The 12,841-nt window shown below is 32.9% G+C and overlaps 1 protein-coding gene across 1 annotated transcript; it reads right to left on the bottom strand.

Moving 5' to 3' along the window:
• Positions 1-2,114: 2,114 nt before the first annotated feature.
• Positions 2,115-10,056, bottom strand: LOC140046457 (uncharacterized). Its single transcript, XM_072091107.1, has 5 exons — positions 9,970-10,056; positions 9,572-9,666; positions 4,352-4,435; positions 2,715-2,841; positions 2,115-2,506 (listed from the first exon to the last, which is right to left on the bottom strand). Exons 1-5 carry the CDS (start codon positions 10,022-10,024, stop codon positions 2,304-2,306), a joined length of 564 nt encoding a protein of 187 aa, XP_071947208.1. The 5' UTR covers positions 10,025-10,056; the 3' UTR covers positions 2,115-2,303.
• Between the last annotated feature and the right edge of the window lie 2,785 nt (positions 10,057-12,841).

The raw sequence follows: 12,841 nt of genomic DNA, 5'->3' as shown, positions 1-12,841 counted from the left end.
AGTGTATCTAGCTATCGTCCTGGTCAGACTGAATCATTACATATTTTAACGAACTCTGTGCTTGATTGCAGTTAATTGGCGTAAATATGCCGATTACAGTATTTATCAACATAGTTAATTCGTGCCTCTAGTTTATTTGGTTTTCATTATCTTAATATTATCATCATTTATTTTTAATTTGTTAATGCGATGCAGGTGTCAAAATAGCCTAGTGATCAATCTTATGTAGTAGTAGTATTCAATATTATGTCATTTATTTATTATGTAATATCAATCATTATTTCTTATTTTTACTAATAAATCTTTCACTGTTTATGCAAACATTGAGAAATAACTTATTACTTTATTGATACAAACAAGCAGAAAAATCCTCTTTATTTATTTAAATTGTATTATGTATGTTTTGCCAGCTAATATATAAATAATATATTAAAAATATATTTTTTAAATGATGATCCCTTCTGGAAAAGCCATGGTCAGATGATATCTATGTAATCCATGGTGCAGATACTGCAAATGGGGAAGAGAGCCTTGGTACGCATGACAATTTTCCTCGCTGATTTTTGAGGACGAAAAATATTGCTTTCTTCATCGATTCTTGCACTGTACACACAATTTTGAAAAAAAATTGAAACTGCGTGAATGCTGGATGTCCGACTGCTTCTCCCACCCAACGGATCTGCGCCAATACTAAAATCCCCACAAGTACACAAATGGGGCTTTAATAATATGTTCAAATCCGTTTAAATAGTAACTCTTCTCTCTCCTATTGACTGCATCATAATCAATATACAAGGCTAGATTGCGGATTGTTTGAGACAAATTCGTCTTTCAGATCTTTTCTTTTATGGGATGCGGTATCTATACCACCACAAACATTCATAAATATTCATCTATCAAATCTCATTTTAATAAAAAATCTTAATAAAAAGAACTGTTTTGAGTTATAAACCAAACAAATACAGCAAAAACATCAACCACTGCATGTTTGGTCTTGGTCTGCAACAGTAGATCCAACAAAATGTATCATTGTATATTAATACGCTGGACTGATTGGTTTATGTAATGGTTGGTTTGTGCAAAGGCAAAACAAATCTACCACCGCACCATTATATAAATAATCTAGACTGCAATAGCAGATAAACACCTTTACCATTGCATGAATCATTATTGGGTCATGCAATGGTAGATTAAACAATCTACTATTGCATGAATCATGATTGGGTCATGCAATAGTAGATTAAACAATCTACTATTGCATGAATCATGATTGGGTCATGCAATGGTAGATTAAACAATCTACTATTGCATGAATCATGATTGGGTCATGCAATGGTAGATTAAACAATCTACTATTGCATGAATCATGATTGGGTCATGCAATAGTAGATTAAACAATCTACTATTGCATGAATCATGATTGGGTCATGCAATGGTAGATTAAACAATCTACTATTGCATGAATCATGATTGGGTCATGCAATGGTAGATTAAACAATCTACTAGTGCATGAATCATGATTGGGTCATGCAATGGTAGATTAAACAATCTACTATTGCATGAATCATGATTGGGTCATGCAATGGTAGATTAAACAATCTACTATTGCATGAATCATGATTGGGTCATGCAATGGTAGATTAAACAATCTACTATTGCATGAATCATGATTGGGTCATGCAATAGTAGATTAAACAATCTACTATTGCATGAATCATGATTGGGTCATGCAATGGTAGATTAAACAATCTACTATTGCATGAATCATGATTGGGTCATGCAATGGTAGATTAAACAATCTACTAGTGCATGAATCATGATTGGGTCATGCAATGGTAGATTAAACAATCTACTATTGCATGAATCATGATTGGGTCATGCAATGGTAGATTAAACAATCTACTATTGCATGAATCATGATTGGGTCATGCAATGGTAGATTAAACAATCTACTAGTGCATGAATCATGATTGGGTCATGCAATGGTAGATTAAACAATCTACTATTGCATGAATCATGATTGGGTCATGCAATGGTAGATTAAACAATCTACTATTGCATGAATCATGATTGGGTCATGCAATCTACTATTGCATATACCATTTAGACAATGCAATGGCATATAAAAACCTTTACCGTTGCGTGAATTATTTGGACAAACTAACAGATATAAAAACATATACAATTTATTACATAAATGGACTAACCAACTGAGTAAACTCAAAGAAGAATTTAACCAGGTATATGTTCTAATATTTTTTTTTATTAACTTAATTTTACCTTCCATTACAATTTTCTATTTTTCATTTCTTTTTAGTTTTCTTGCTTTCGGTAGATCTTTTAAATCTTTCTTTCTTTTCTGTTTTTTTCTGTACAGGTGAGTCTATCAGTGGCCTAGGCTCTAAGCGAACAGCGTCACCAATGTTCACCTCTCCAGCGTAATGGGAACCAAAGAGATCTGGATCCTTCAAAAAGATTGTATCGCGGTACATTACTGGCATGTATCCTGAAAGAAAATAAAATACAAATAATGAATGAATATGAGAAGAGCGGAGTCTAAATAGAGCAGCCAATCTTAACGAATGAAATATGCTCACAATTCGACAATATAAACCTTCATTATTTGTTTTATAACACACCTACTGTTTTATTTATTCAATTATTCCATTCAATAAGGCAGCAGTCCAAGATATTCATTATTATTCTATACCTACCCATTCGTCTAGATCTTTTTATTTCATAAGAAATTCTCTTCTGTTGCCGTCTACATAACTTTGTTATACGCTGACCATAGATATGTCCAGTGTTTGGTGAAATAAATTGTGATAATAACTGGACATTCTGAAATGATAAAACAAATAATTGAATAATTTTACATATATCTGATCCAATATTAAATACATGTTGGGGACTGAGCTGTGTCTTGCAACCTAACTTGGCTGAATTGTGCACAGGTGTGGACGACACATACAATATTTATGTAAACACATCATAAATTCTTCTGTCCATAATGACAGGGCCGAACTGAAACAGGACACCGGGAAAGTTCCCTCTACTCTTCTGAAAATTGCCACATTTGTATATCCTTCCAAAACACTTGTCCTATGGTCAAAGAGACTTGAACCTATGCTGTTTTATGGCTATGGTTTGTGGCACCCTTGCCTTGACCACTTTAATAATATCAATACGAAAGATAAGCCTAAAAAAGATTATTTTAAACAATTCATATGAAGGAGAGAGTGGTATCGTTCTTTTTAAAGCAACATGAAATAATTTAAAAGGAGAGAGATTTTTAAAACATCAGAATATTGTGCATTGCAAGTATTACATAATATTACAGTTAACCGACAATAAACTTGGCTATCATAATATTACAGTTAACCGACAATAAACTTGGCTATAATAATATTACAGTTAACTGACAATAAACTTGGCTATCATAATATTACAGTTAACCGACAATAAACTTGGCTATCATAATATTACAGTTAACCGACAATAAACTTGCCTATCATAATATTACAGTTAACCAACAATAAACTTGGCTATCATAATATTACAGTTAACCGACAATAAACTTGGCTATCATAATATTACAGTTAACCGACAATAAACTTGGCTATCATAATATTACAGTTAACCGCCGTTAAACTTGGCTATCATAATATTACAGTTAACTGCTATTAAACTTGGCTATCATAATATTACAGTTAACCGGCAATAAAGTTGGCTATCATAATATTACAGTTAACCAACAATAAACTTGGCTATCATAATATTACAGTTAACCGGCAATAAACTTGGCTATCATAATATTACAGTTAACCGACAATAAACTTGGCTATCATAATATTACAGTTAACCGCCATTAAACTTGGCTATCATAATATTACAGCTAACCGCCATTAAACTTGGCTATCATAATATTACAGTTAACCGACAATAAACTTGGCTATCATAATATTACAGTTAACTGACAATAAACTTGGCTATCATAATATTACAGTTAACCGACAATAAACTTGGCTATCATAATATTACAGTTAACCGACAATAAACTTGGCTATCATAATATTACAGTTAACCGACAATAAACTTGCCTATCATAATATTACAGTTAACCAACAATAAACTTGGCTATCATAATATTACAGTTAACCGACAATAAACTTGGCTATCATAATATTACAGTTAACCGACAATAAACTTGGCTATCATAATATTACAGTTAACCGACAATAAACTTGGCTATCATAATATTACAGCTAACCGACAATAAACTTGGCTATCATAATATTACAGGTAACTGCCATTAAACTTGGCTATTATAATATTGGAAGGAGTGACAAACCTTATAAGTAAGTGGAACATTGTTCTGGCACAATAAGCACTTTGTTTTCTCCCTCACAAACGGGTCACTCATGTCAGATTTAGGCTAAAAAAATAATTTTTCAAAAATCATGTTAACTGAATTGTATTAAAATTACATTAAATGGCACCTAGCGGGCACAGAGCCAGTGAAGCATAGCAGACCGCATAAACATTTTAAATTGGTGTACCAATAAAATAAATTTAAAAAAAAAAAAAAATTAAAGCCGATTGCTACCTGTTGATTTACATATAGGGTGTTTATCATATGAAAATAAATTTGAATAGCACAATCATAAATTTACATTTTTATAACTCTTTGTTTGGTCTTATTTTAACCATCTTTAAAGAGAGCAACCCTTCCAGTTTAGACCAGTAGGCATACATTATATCACGAACAATCCTCATAACTATTAAAAGGTATAACAACATTACGGAAATGTTTCTTTACAATAAAAATAAATTTTTATTTGATTTATATAATTTTTATTTAACCAGATTGTAAATGCTTAATTATGTCAACCAAAATTATCAAGAGAGTCTGTTTACAGCGATATTCTTATTGCTTTTTGACAATCCGCCAGAATGGTGTCATGGGTTTTTTTTTGTTTTGTTGACCATCGTCTATACTTGTTTTTTATGTGTTATTTTTTCTTGAAATAAATGAATATGAATAATATAAATAATATTATATAATTGTAATTAACAATATTTAAAAGTTCAATTAAATACAAATTAATAATTAAAATCTCAATTCTAGTCGAGGGACGGCTATCTGTAGATATTCTATTAATATTAAACTCTATTAACATTTTAATACTGCAAGTTATGGTTGAGTGATTTCCAAAGCTAAAAAATATATTTTTAGTTAATATTACATTATGTTTTCAATCATATAGGATTAAGTTTTAAATCAAACGTGTCTAGCATGAGTTGTGGTGGAAGTTTTATGACATTTGTAGACCATGTCCAATAAATGAATTAAAAATTAACTTTAAAAATATGTCAATAACTTCATTCCAAAATATACAATATTTATACTAAGTTTTCTTTTCTAAAATTGATTTCTATTTTAATGTAAATTTTCTATATTTATTATTTTGATTACTCTTTGTTTACTTTATCATGTTACGACTACTACTGCGTCGAGCTTGCTCGGATCCTTTTGACTACTTCTTTCCAGCCGTCTCTGTTCATCATTGCTCTTGGTAGCTCTTCAATTGTATGGCCGGAGTCCGCAACTAGTTGGTCAATGAATGATTTTGGGGGCCTTCCTGGTCTTCTTGTCCCATGTGATGGCATCCAGAGCATAAGTTCGCTTATCAGTTCACTTTTGTTGCGGAAAGAGTGTCCAACAAAGCGGACTCTTCTTTCTTTGATAACATCGGTGATCTTGCGAAGATTCCCATATAGCTGAGCGTTGGAGAGGTGCTCTTGCCACGAAACATTAAGAACGGCTCGTAGCATCCTAGTATATGTTCCGTTTAGAGTGTTTTCAAGTTTCTTAGTTAGGGTCCATGTCGATGACCCGTAGAGAAGGACAGACTCGACTGTGGTCTTAAAGAAATTTTTCTTCATGTTGTTTGAGATGTTGGACTTCCATATGACAGTCAGGCGTTTGAGAGCTGACCAGGCTTTGCTGATACGTATATCAACGTCTTTTGCTGTTGAGGCAATGTTGCTGCCAAGATAGGTTAACTGGTCGACTTGATTGAGAGCGTATCCGGAGCTAGTTTGAATTTGACCTTGACAGTTTACGTTCATACTTTCTGTCTTTTTGGCATTTATGTGGAGGCCGATTGAGGATGCAGCATTTTCAAGGGCGTGTAGGAGGGTTTTTGCTCCAGCAATCGTGTTCGACAACAGGGCTATATCGTCAGCATAATCAGCGTCAGTTACCAATGTCGCAGGGAACCTCTTACTGATTCTTGGCTTCAATGTTAAGCCGTGTTTGTTGAGTGGATCAATAGCCGAGCGGAGAACATAATCAAGACATATGATGAAGATGTAGGGAGCGAGAGTATCTCCTTGAAGGACGCCTGCTTTTACCTGAAACGGATCAGTATCACCATCTGGAGAACGAACCAGGGCACTTGAGTTTTTGTACAGCATCATTATGGCATTGACAATCTCAAGTGGAATTTTGTAGACGAGAAGAATTTCACGCATCTTTTCACAATGGACAGAATCGAAGGCTTTTGCGAAATCTACAAAGAGGAGGACTGCAGGAAGATTTTTGTCACGCACTCCCTCAAGTATTCTCCTAATTGTGACAATCTGGCTGCTTGCTGAGCGTCCCTGTCTAAAACCATTTTGGTTTTTACGAAGTATTGTCTCGATCCATGGTTGTATTCTATTCAAGAGCATAAGATTGTAGATCTTGGTAGCAATGGGGGTGAGAGTTATTCCTCTGTAGTTTTCGGCCTTTCCAAGATCTCCTTTTTTTGGAAACGGTAGTATGCAGCCTCTTGTCCAGTAGTGAATAGGTCTTTGTTCATAGACCTCATTGCAACACTTCAAGAGTACGTTGTTAAAATGTTTCGTTTTCCACACTTCTGGAGGAATCCCATCAAGTCCTGGGGATTTTCCATTTTTCATTTTTGTGAGTGCTTTGTTTAACTCTTCGTCGTTAAAAGGACCGATTTTGATATTAGATTCAGTCTGTGCTGGAAATAGCTCAATGGTTTCCACATTGGTTATATTGGGAATGTTGCCAAGAAGGTTCTTGAAGTGGTTTTTCCATTGATTTAGACGATCATTTTGACTGGTGGCTTTCAGCTTTGCTTGACTGATGCGCTTTCTACCTGAGATTTCATTAATCGTATCCCAGGCCATCGATGATTGCTTATTCACCGAATATTGCTTAATCGAGTCAATCTTAGTTTGCAGATAGGTTTCCAGTTCGTCAACTTTAACTTCTCTCTGTTGAATTTTGAGATGTTTTGGGGTGTAGGGTTAGGGTTAGCATTTTTACGAGTTGTATCATTTGATCCTCTCTCGTTGGTCTTGAATAGCCTGCGTTTCCCAGGGTACTCTTTTGCGTTTTTTAGGTTTCAAGGGAATACAGTTGGAAGCGGCTTCCCAGTGTGCTTTCACAAAGTTTTCATAGGTGGTATCTGGATTGTCGATCACACTTTCATCTTGGAGAGCATCAAATCGATTTCTAAGTTCAATGGTGAACCGCACGAGGGTATTACCATCGTGTATTAAGGACTTCCAATAATATGGCGGAGGATTATCAAGTTTTTTGTTGTTTGCTCGAAGACTCAGTCTTATACGGCTGGAAACGATGCGATGATCTGATATCACACTGGCAAAACTGTTATATGCTTCGCAGTTTAAGCAGCTGTTTTTCCATTTGTGGTTTATAAGAAGGTAGTCAAGTTGAGCTTTTCTACCGTTTGCATATTGGAAGGTCCAAAGTTTACCCATTCTCTTTTGAAACTTGGTATTCAGAACCAGCAGCCGGTTTTCAACAGAAAACTCCCGAAAAAGTTCACCGTTTCGGTTTGTCTGATCATGAAAGGAAAAAGTTTTGTTATTTTCCATACCAATTTGAGCGTTGAAATCTCCTCCAATCAATAAAAGATTATGTTTTGGAACATCTCTAACTAACGAGGATAGTTCGATGTAGAATTGAGTGACCAAATCTTCATCTGCTACGTTTGTAGGACTGTAGCAAGAGATACTTGTGGTTTCTGGGTTACCGTTGAAGTTTGCAATAATAATTCTGGAGTTGATTTTCTCGATTTTGTTAAGGGATTTAATTGCTCTGGGGCTTAGGAGTAAGCCGACACCTCCTATGGTAGCGTTTATGTCATTTTTCGTAGCAGAGCTTGTCATGTTATCATGTTATCATGTTAGTTATGATATTTCCAATTACTGTACCACTTTGAAAATCAGTGCACTAGTACTGAAAGTGCCTGCAGAATAAAGAAAGAATAAATAAACAAACAAACAAATAAACAAACAAACAAATAAATAAAAATCATAATACACAAACACATTTTGGTTGCCTACGGCTGGTTTTCCTGGTTTTATGCTATTTTTTAAAATGTGTTTTTAATGGCAGAAAGAAACTTGGGACCTTTTCAATAAAAGTCTGGTTTTCAGACAGCGCTGTATTGGCAGAATCAATTGTTAAGTATGTTATATTTTAATTTATTTTAATGTTAACCTGAATTTTGATTGGCTAATTGAAAAAAAAACACCTTTTTATGTCCCATGCCAAGTTGTAAAATATGGATAATCATCAACCCAATCTAATCTAGCCAACTCCTTAAAAAAATTATATTTTTCTTTGCAAAAACCAAAAGATTTTTATATAACGGTATATAATAATTGCGCAGCATGGATTTTTATCTAGTGAACATTTTTTTTACATGTAACGGAATCTCTTATCAATGAATGAATTAATTGTTTGACTATTCCAAGAAAAGAAAGCATGAGTAAAACATCCTTAATTTTCAACTTTGTCATTTTCATACAACAACTCTGCCTAGAACATTTCAAATACTTGGCTCTCTAGAAATATAGTTAATTGCTTGGTTATGAATCATACATTAAACATTAATTTCTCTAGTACGGTACTACAGACTGCACATGATGTTCATCATGAATGTCTTATTTTCTTGGATTATATTGGTTCTGGTACAATTCAGGCAGAAGATTTTAGGATTATGACTGTGCTGAGTGGCTATATTAAGTCATTGACTTATGTTAATGACCACAACAATTTTTTTTATCGTTACTTGAACTGCTGGCTGTAGACTTTTTCCAAGTCTCTAGTTATTTCCTTTTTTATGTTTGTTTAATATTACTTTACAAGCGTCTCAAGTTTATAAGGTGATTTGTGTCTGTAAAGCTCAGAAGTATTATATGTATGAAACGCAAACGCCATGTGTTCCAGTTGAATTGAACCAATAGGGAGCTTTCAATTTGCGGCGATGCCATTTGATGTGTCGTCGGTCCTCGTTTGTCTACACTATTGAATTAGTTAGACAAAAAAAGTGTGCTGTGCCCAAATATGGTAGTGATATGTCCATATGTGACATTTTTGTCACATAAAGTTTGATAGTGTGGACAGAGCTTTATAACCTATACTGTACGACAGGTTGGGATTTTTTTTATGTAGCATTTTATGAAATGTAACCTGAGACTGCAGGTCGAGTGAAATAAATACAAAAATATAGCCTATGCTTACATCATCAGGTTGGGGTTGCGTGCAAAAATGTTTACTTTGGTTTGAAGCAGACAACGTCTGGCTTAACCGATGTGATGTATTAATAATGCCATTACCTGTTAAAGAAAATACATTTTAAAATAGGCCTAAATTAGAATAAAGGGTTTAAAAATAAAAGAAATCAATTCTACTCCAGTTGTAGTGGACAAGCTAGGCCTGGCACCTATACCTTCACCGTCTGTTTTCCTCCCGCTTAATCTAGCCTATAGTGCCAACCCCAATAATTCACAAATAGTGATAGACCAGGTCTGGCTGGGCCTAGCCTAACAACAGTTTCTAGATTATAGCTTGCAATAAACAACTAGAAAATCAATGGTCAATGTCTACGAAATGTATATTATCAATATATTTAAATTTACTTGTTCTTGTAATTCTGAAACAGACTGTTTGAAGCAATTGTTTGAACATATTCATCCCTCGTATCGTAAACAGTCGTCACTTTTACTGCAGGTGCAAATACACATGTTTTGCAACATTTTTGAATAGCGCCCGCAATTTTTTAAAGATATTTTTGGGTACTGAATGAATTCCATTAAAATTGTTGGTTCAGCTCTTATAAACTTCAATTATTTCATTAATTAATAAAATTCTCCTGCGTACTTTGAAAACTACGGATTGTAAAGAGACGACTGGAAACAGAAGTAATAAACAGTTATTGATGTAACCTACTTCTTATTTCATCTTTTTTCTTTTTAATTTGTCTAGTGATGTGGGATGAATTGTTTAAAATAAACTTCATATTTAATATGTAGATAAAAGTTATGTCAGGAATTAAATAAATCCAATATAATTGCAAGACAATAATAAAATAACAAAATAATGATTATTAGCCAGATATACATATTTATTAGTTATTTTCAACAAGTTGATTTGGATTTAGCTATAGACTATACCATGCTATAGTTATAATATGTAGAGTGAGTTAACCATTGAATCATATGCTATCAATATTACCATTTGACAAATAACTGTAAAACACAAAGTTACACAAATTATGTTGAATACATTCAAAGGGTCACTGTCAATGTCTCTCCTGAGATGTGCGAAATAAACATTGTTAAACAAAAATGTGGTGTTTATCTAAAATGCATATTTGAATTGTAAAGTACGGTATGTACTTAAAGTAAATAAATAACTTTATAATTCATTATTTTTCTGAATATTTTTAAACTCAAACTTTTATTAGGTCATTTTGCAGTTTTAATGAAGTTATTTATAAATTATCATTCTTTTTTTATTGTATTGTTTTACCATTGATAGAAACTAATAAATGTTGATATTATTATTATTATTAATGCTATAGGCGGAAAAATAAATAAAGATTTCACTTTTCTGACAAAATAAACAGTCAAATTTAACCAAAAACCCATTGTCTGACAGACAATTTGACTAGTTAAATCACAGTTTTTTCAAGTAAATAATATTTTAACAATATTTGAGGAAACTTTCCCTTGAAACAAACAAGGTAGAGGTAGAGGCTCTAAACAAACAAGTGTTTTAACACTACAGTTAACCTCTCTATTCAGGGTAAACTTTGTTGGGTCCTGAAGGTAGAGGCTCTAAACAAACAAGTGTTTTAACACTACAGTTAACCTCTCTATTCAGGGGAAACTCTGTTGGGTCCTGAAGGTAGAGGCTCTACTGCAATATCATCAACAAAGTGTTATTTTAGGTAATTCTTTATTATTATACTTGTATTTGCAATAAATTATAATTTACCGATATTTTTCATATTTAAGGACTGTAAACTTGTCATATAAGTATCTGTTTAATGTTTTTTTTTTATGTAGTGCCGTAATTTGCCATTTAATAAAATATTTCAAAACAAGATTCCAGGTCAATTTTTTATGAATTTGAATATTAAATCAAATCTAGAATCTATACCAACTAGGAGAGATGGCACATAACTTATTTATGATTTGATAGGTATACTTACAGATCTGTAATTTGTCGATTACAAATCTAGAATCTATACTAACTAGGAGAGATGGCACATAACTTATTTATGATTTGATAGGTATACTTACAGATCTGTAATTTGTCTTAATCTTAACTTATTTATGATTTGATAGGTATACTTACAGATCTGTAATTTGTAGATAAAAAGCAAGTACATTAGTTTTATTGCATATATACTAAAAACAACACAAAATGATGGACGGATATCAAGTATATGAAGTATATAAAATCTGTACATACAAGGTAAAACATAGAAGTTATAACCAAGACAATTTAACAACAGGATTCTGAGCTCTGGAGATCAAAGGGTTTATCTGTGGCTGTGACACAAACAGCGATATCAGCCACTCAACAGACACCGCACATGGGAATATGTACATAGTACAGTACTGTTGGTATTTGTTGCAGCCAGACATAAGATCAAAGGACTGTTACGAGTTCCTATCTTGGCAAGGCGAGCTCAGTGTCCTGTTGTTAGATTGCCTTGTTAAAACATACTATACGACAACGGAATACAAAGTTAACAACATACATTAGGAGATGTAAATGATAACTACAATGAAAAGAAATATATACAAATACAAGTAATGTTGGCAAGGTACAAAATGCATACAAAACATTACAAATAAATAGTTAATACTATTAAATACTATTACTTTTGACAAATAAGTATGATTACAAGGAAATTTACAAGTTTAAATTTTCTGTTTCATACAAATATTTGCCATCACTTAATAATAATACTTATTTTTCTGACAGCAGGGTTAAAATGAAAAATGTATTTATTACTTTTCATTTATTTTAAACATAGTGTCTTATTTCTAAATACTTGTTCTGGATCACTGCCGTTGAACATGAATAATGTTATTACAATTGCAAATGTTTACATACAATAACATTTTTAAATCGGAGGTACCTTTTAAGGAAATCAGGAATATTATGGAGGGAATGCAGTACAGTATAAAACAAGAATACGTTCTTTTCAAGGTGTATTTGTCTTAATCTAAAGTTGTAAGTAAAGGTAATATAACAATTACAATACATCAAATCTGAGCCTTAAGCTCTTTCTACTAAAAAAAGTATAATGATATTAACTTGTGTCCAGACTGGTTTACACTAGTGTTGCCATATCCAGATCATGGAGTGTACAGAATATATCAACATTATTGTAAAGTGAGATATGATATTAACTTGTGTCCAGACTGGTTTACACTAGTGTTGCCATATCCAGATCATGGAGTGTACAGAATATATCAACATTATTGTAAAGTG

This window comes from Antedon mediterranea, chromosome 4 (assembly GCF_964355755.1).
Source record: "Antedon mediterranea chromosome 4, ecAntMedi1.1, whole genome shotgun sequence".
Lineage (NCBI taxonomy): Eukaryota > Metazoa > Echinodermata > Crinoidea > Comatulida > Antedonidae > Antedon > Antedon mediterranea.
The sequence above is the reverse complement of the archived record's forward strand: the minus strand, read 5'-3'. Positions and strand labels throughout refer to the sequence as shown.

Bases quoted from the DNA above. Each gene is read 5' to 3' on its own strand.
- LOC140046457 (XM_072091107.1), bottom strand. From the start codon at position 10,024: ATGAATATGTTCAAACAATTGCTTCAAACAGTCTGTTTCAGAATTACA. The intron at 2,842-4,351 runs GTTTGTCACTCC...TTATCATTTCAG, and splicing joins ATGTTCCACTTACTTATAAG to AATGTCCAGTTATTATCACA. The intron at 2,507-2,714 runs GTAGGTATAGAA...ATTTTCTTTCAG, and splicing joins AAAAAGATCTAGACGAATGG to GATACATGCCAGTAATGTAC.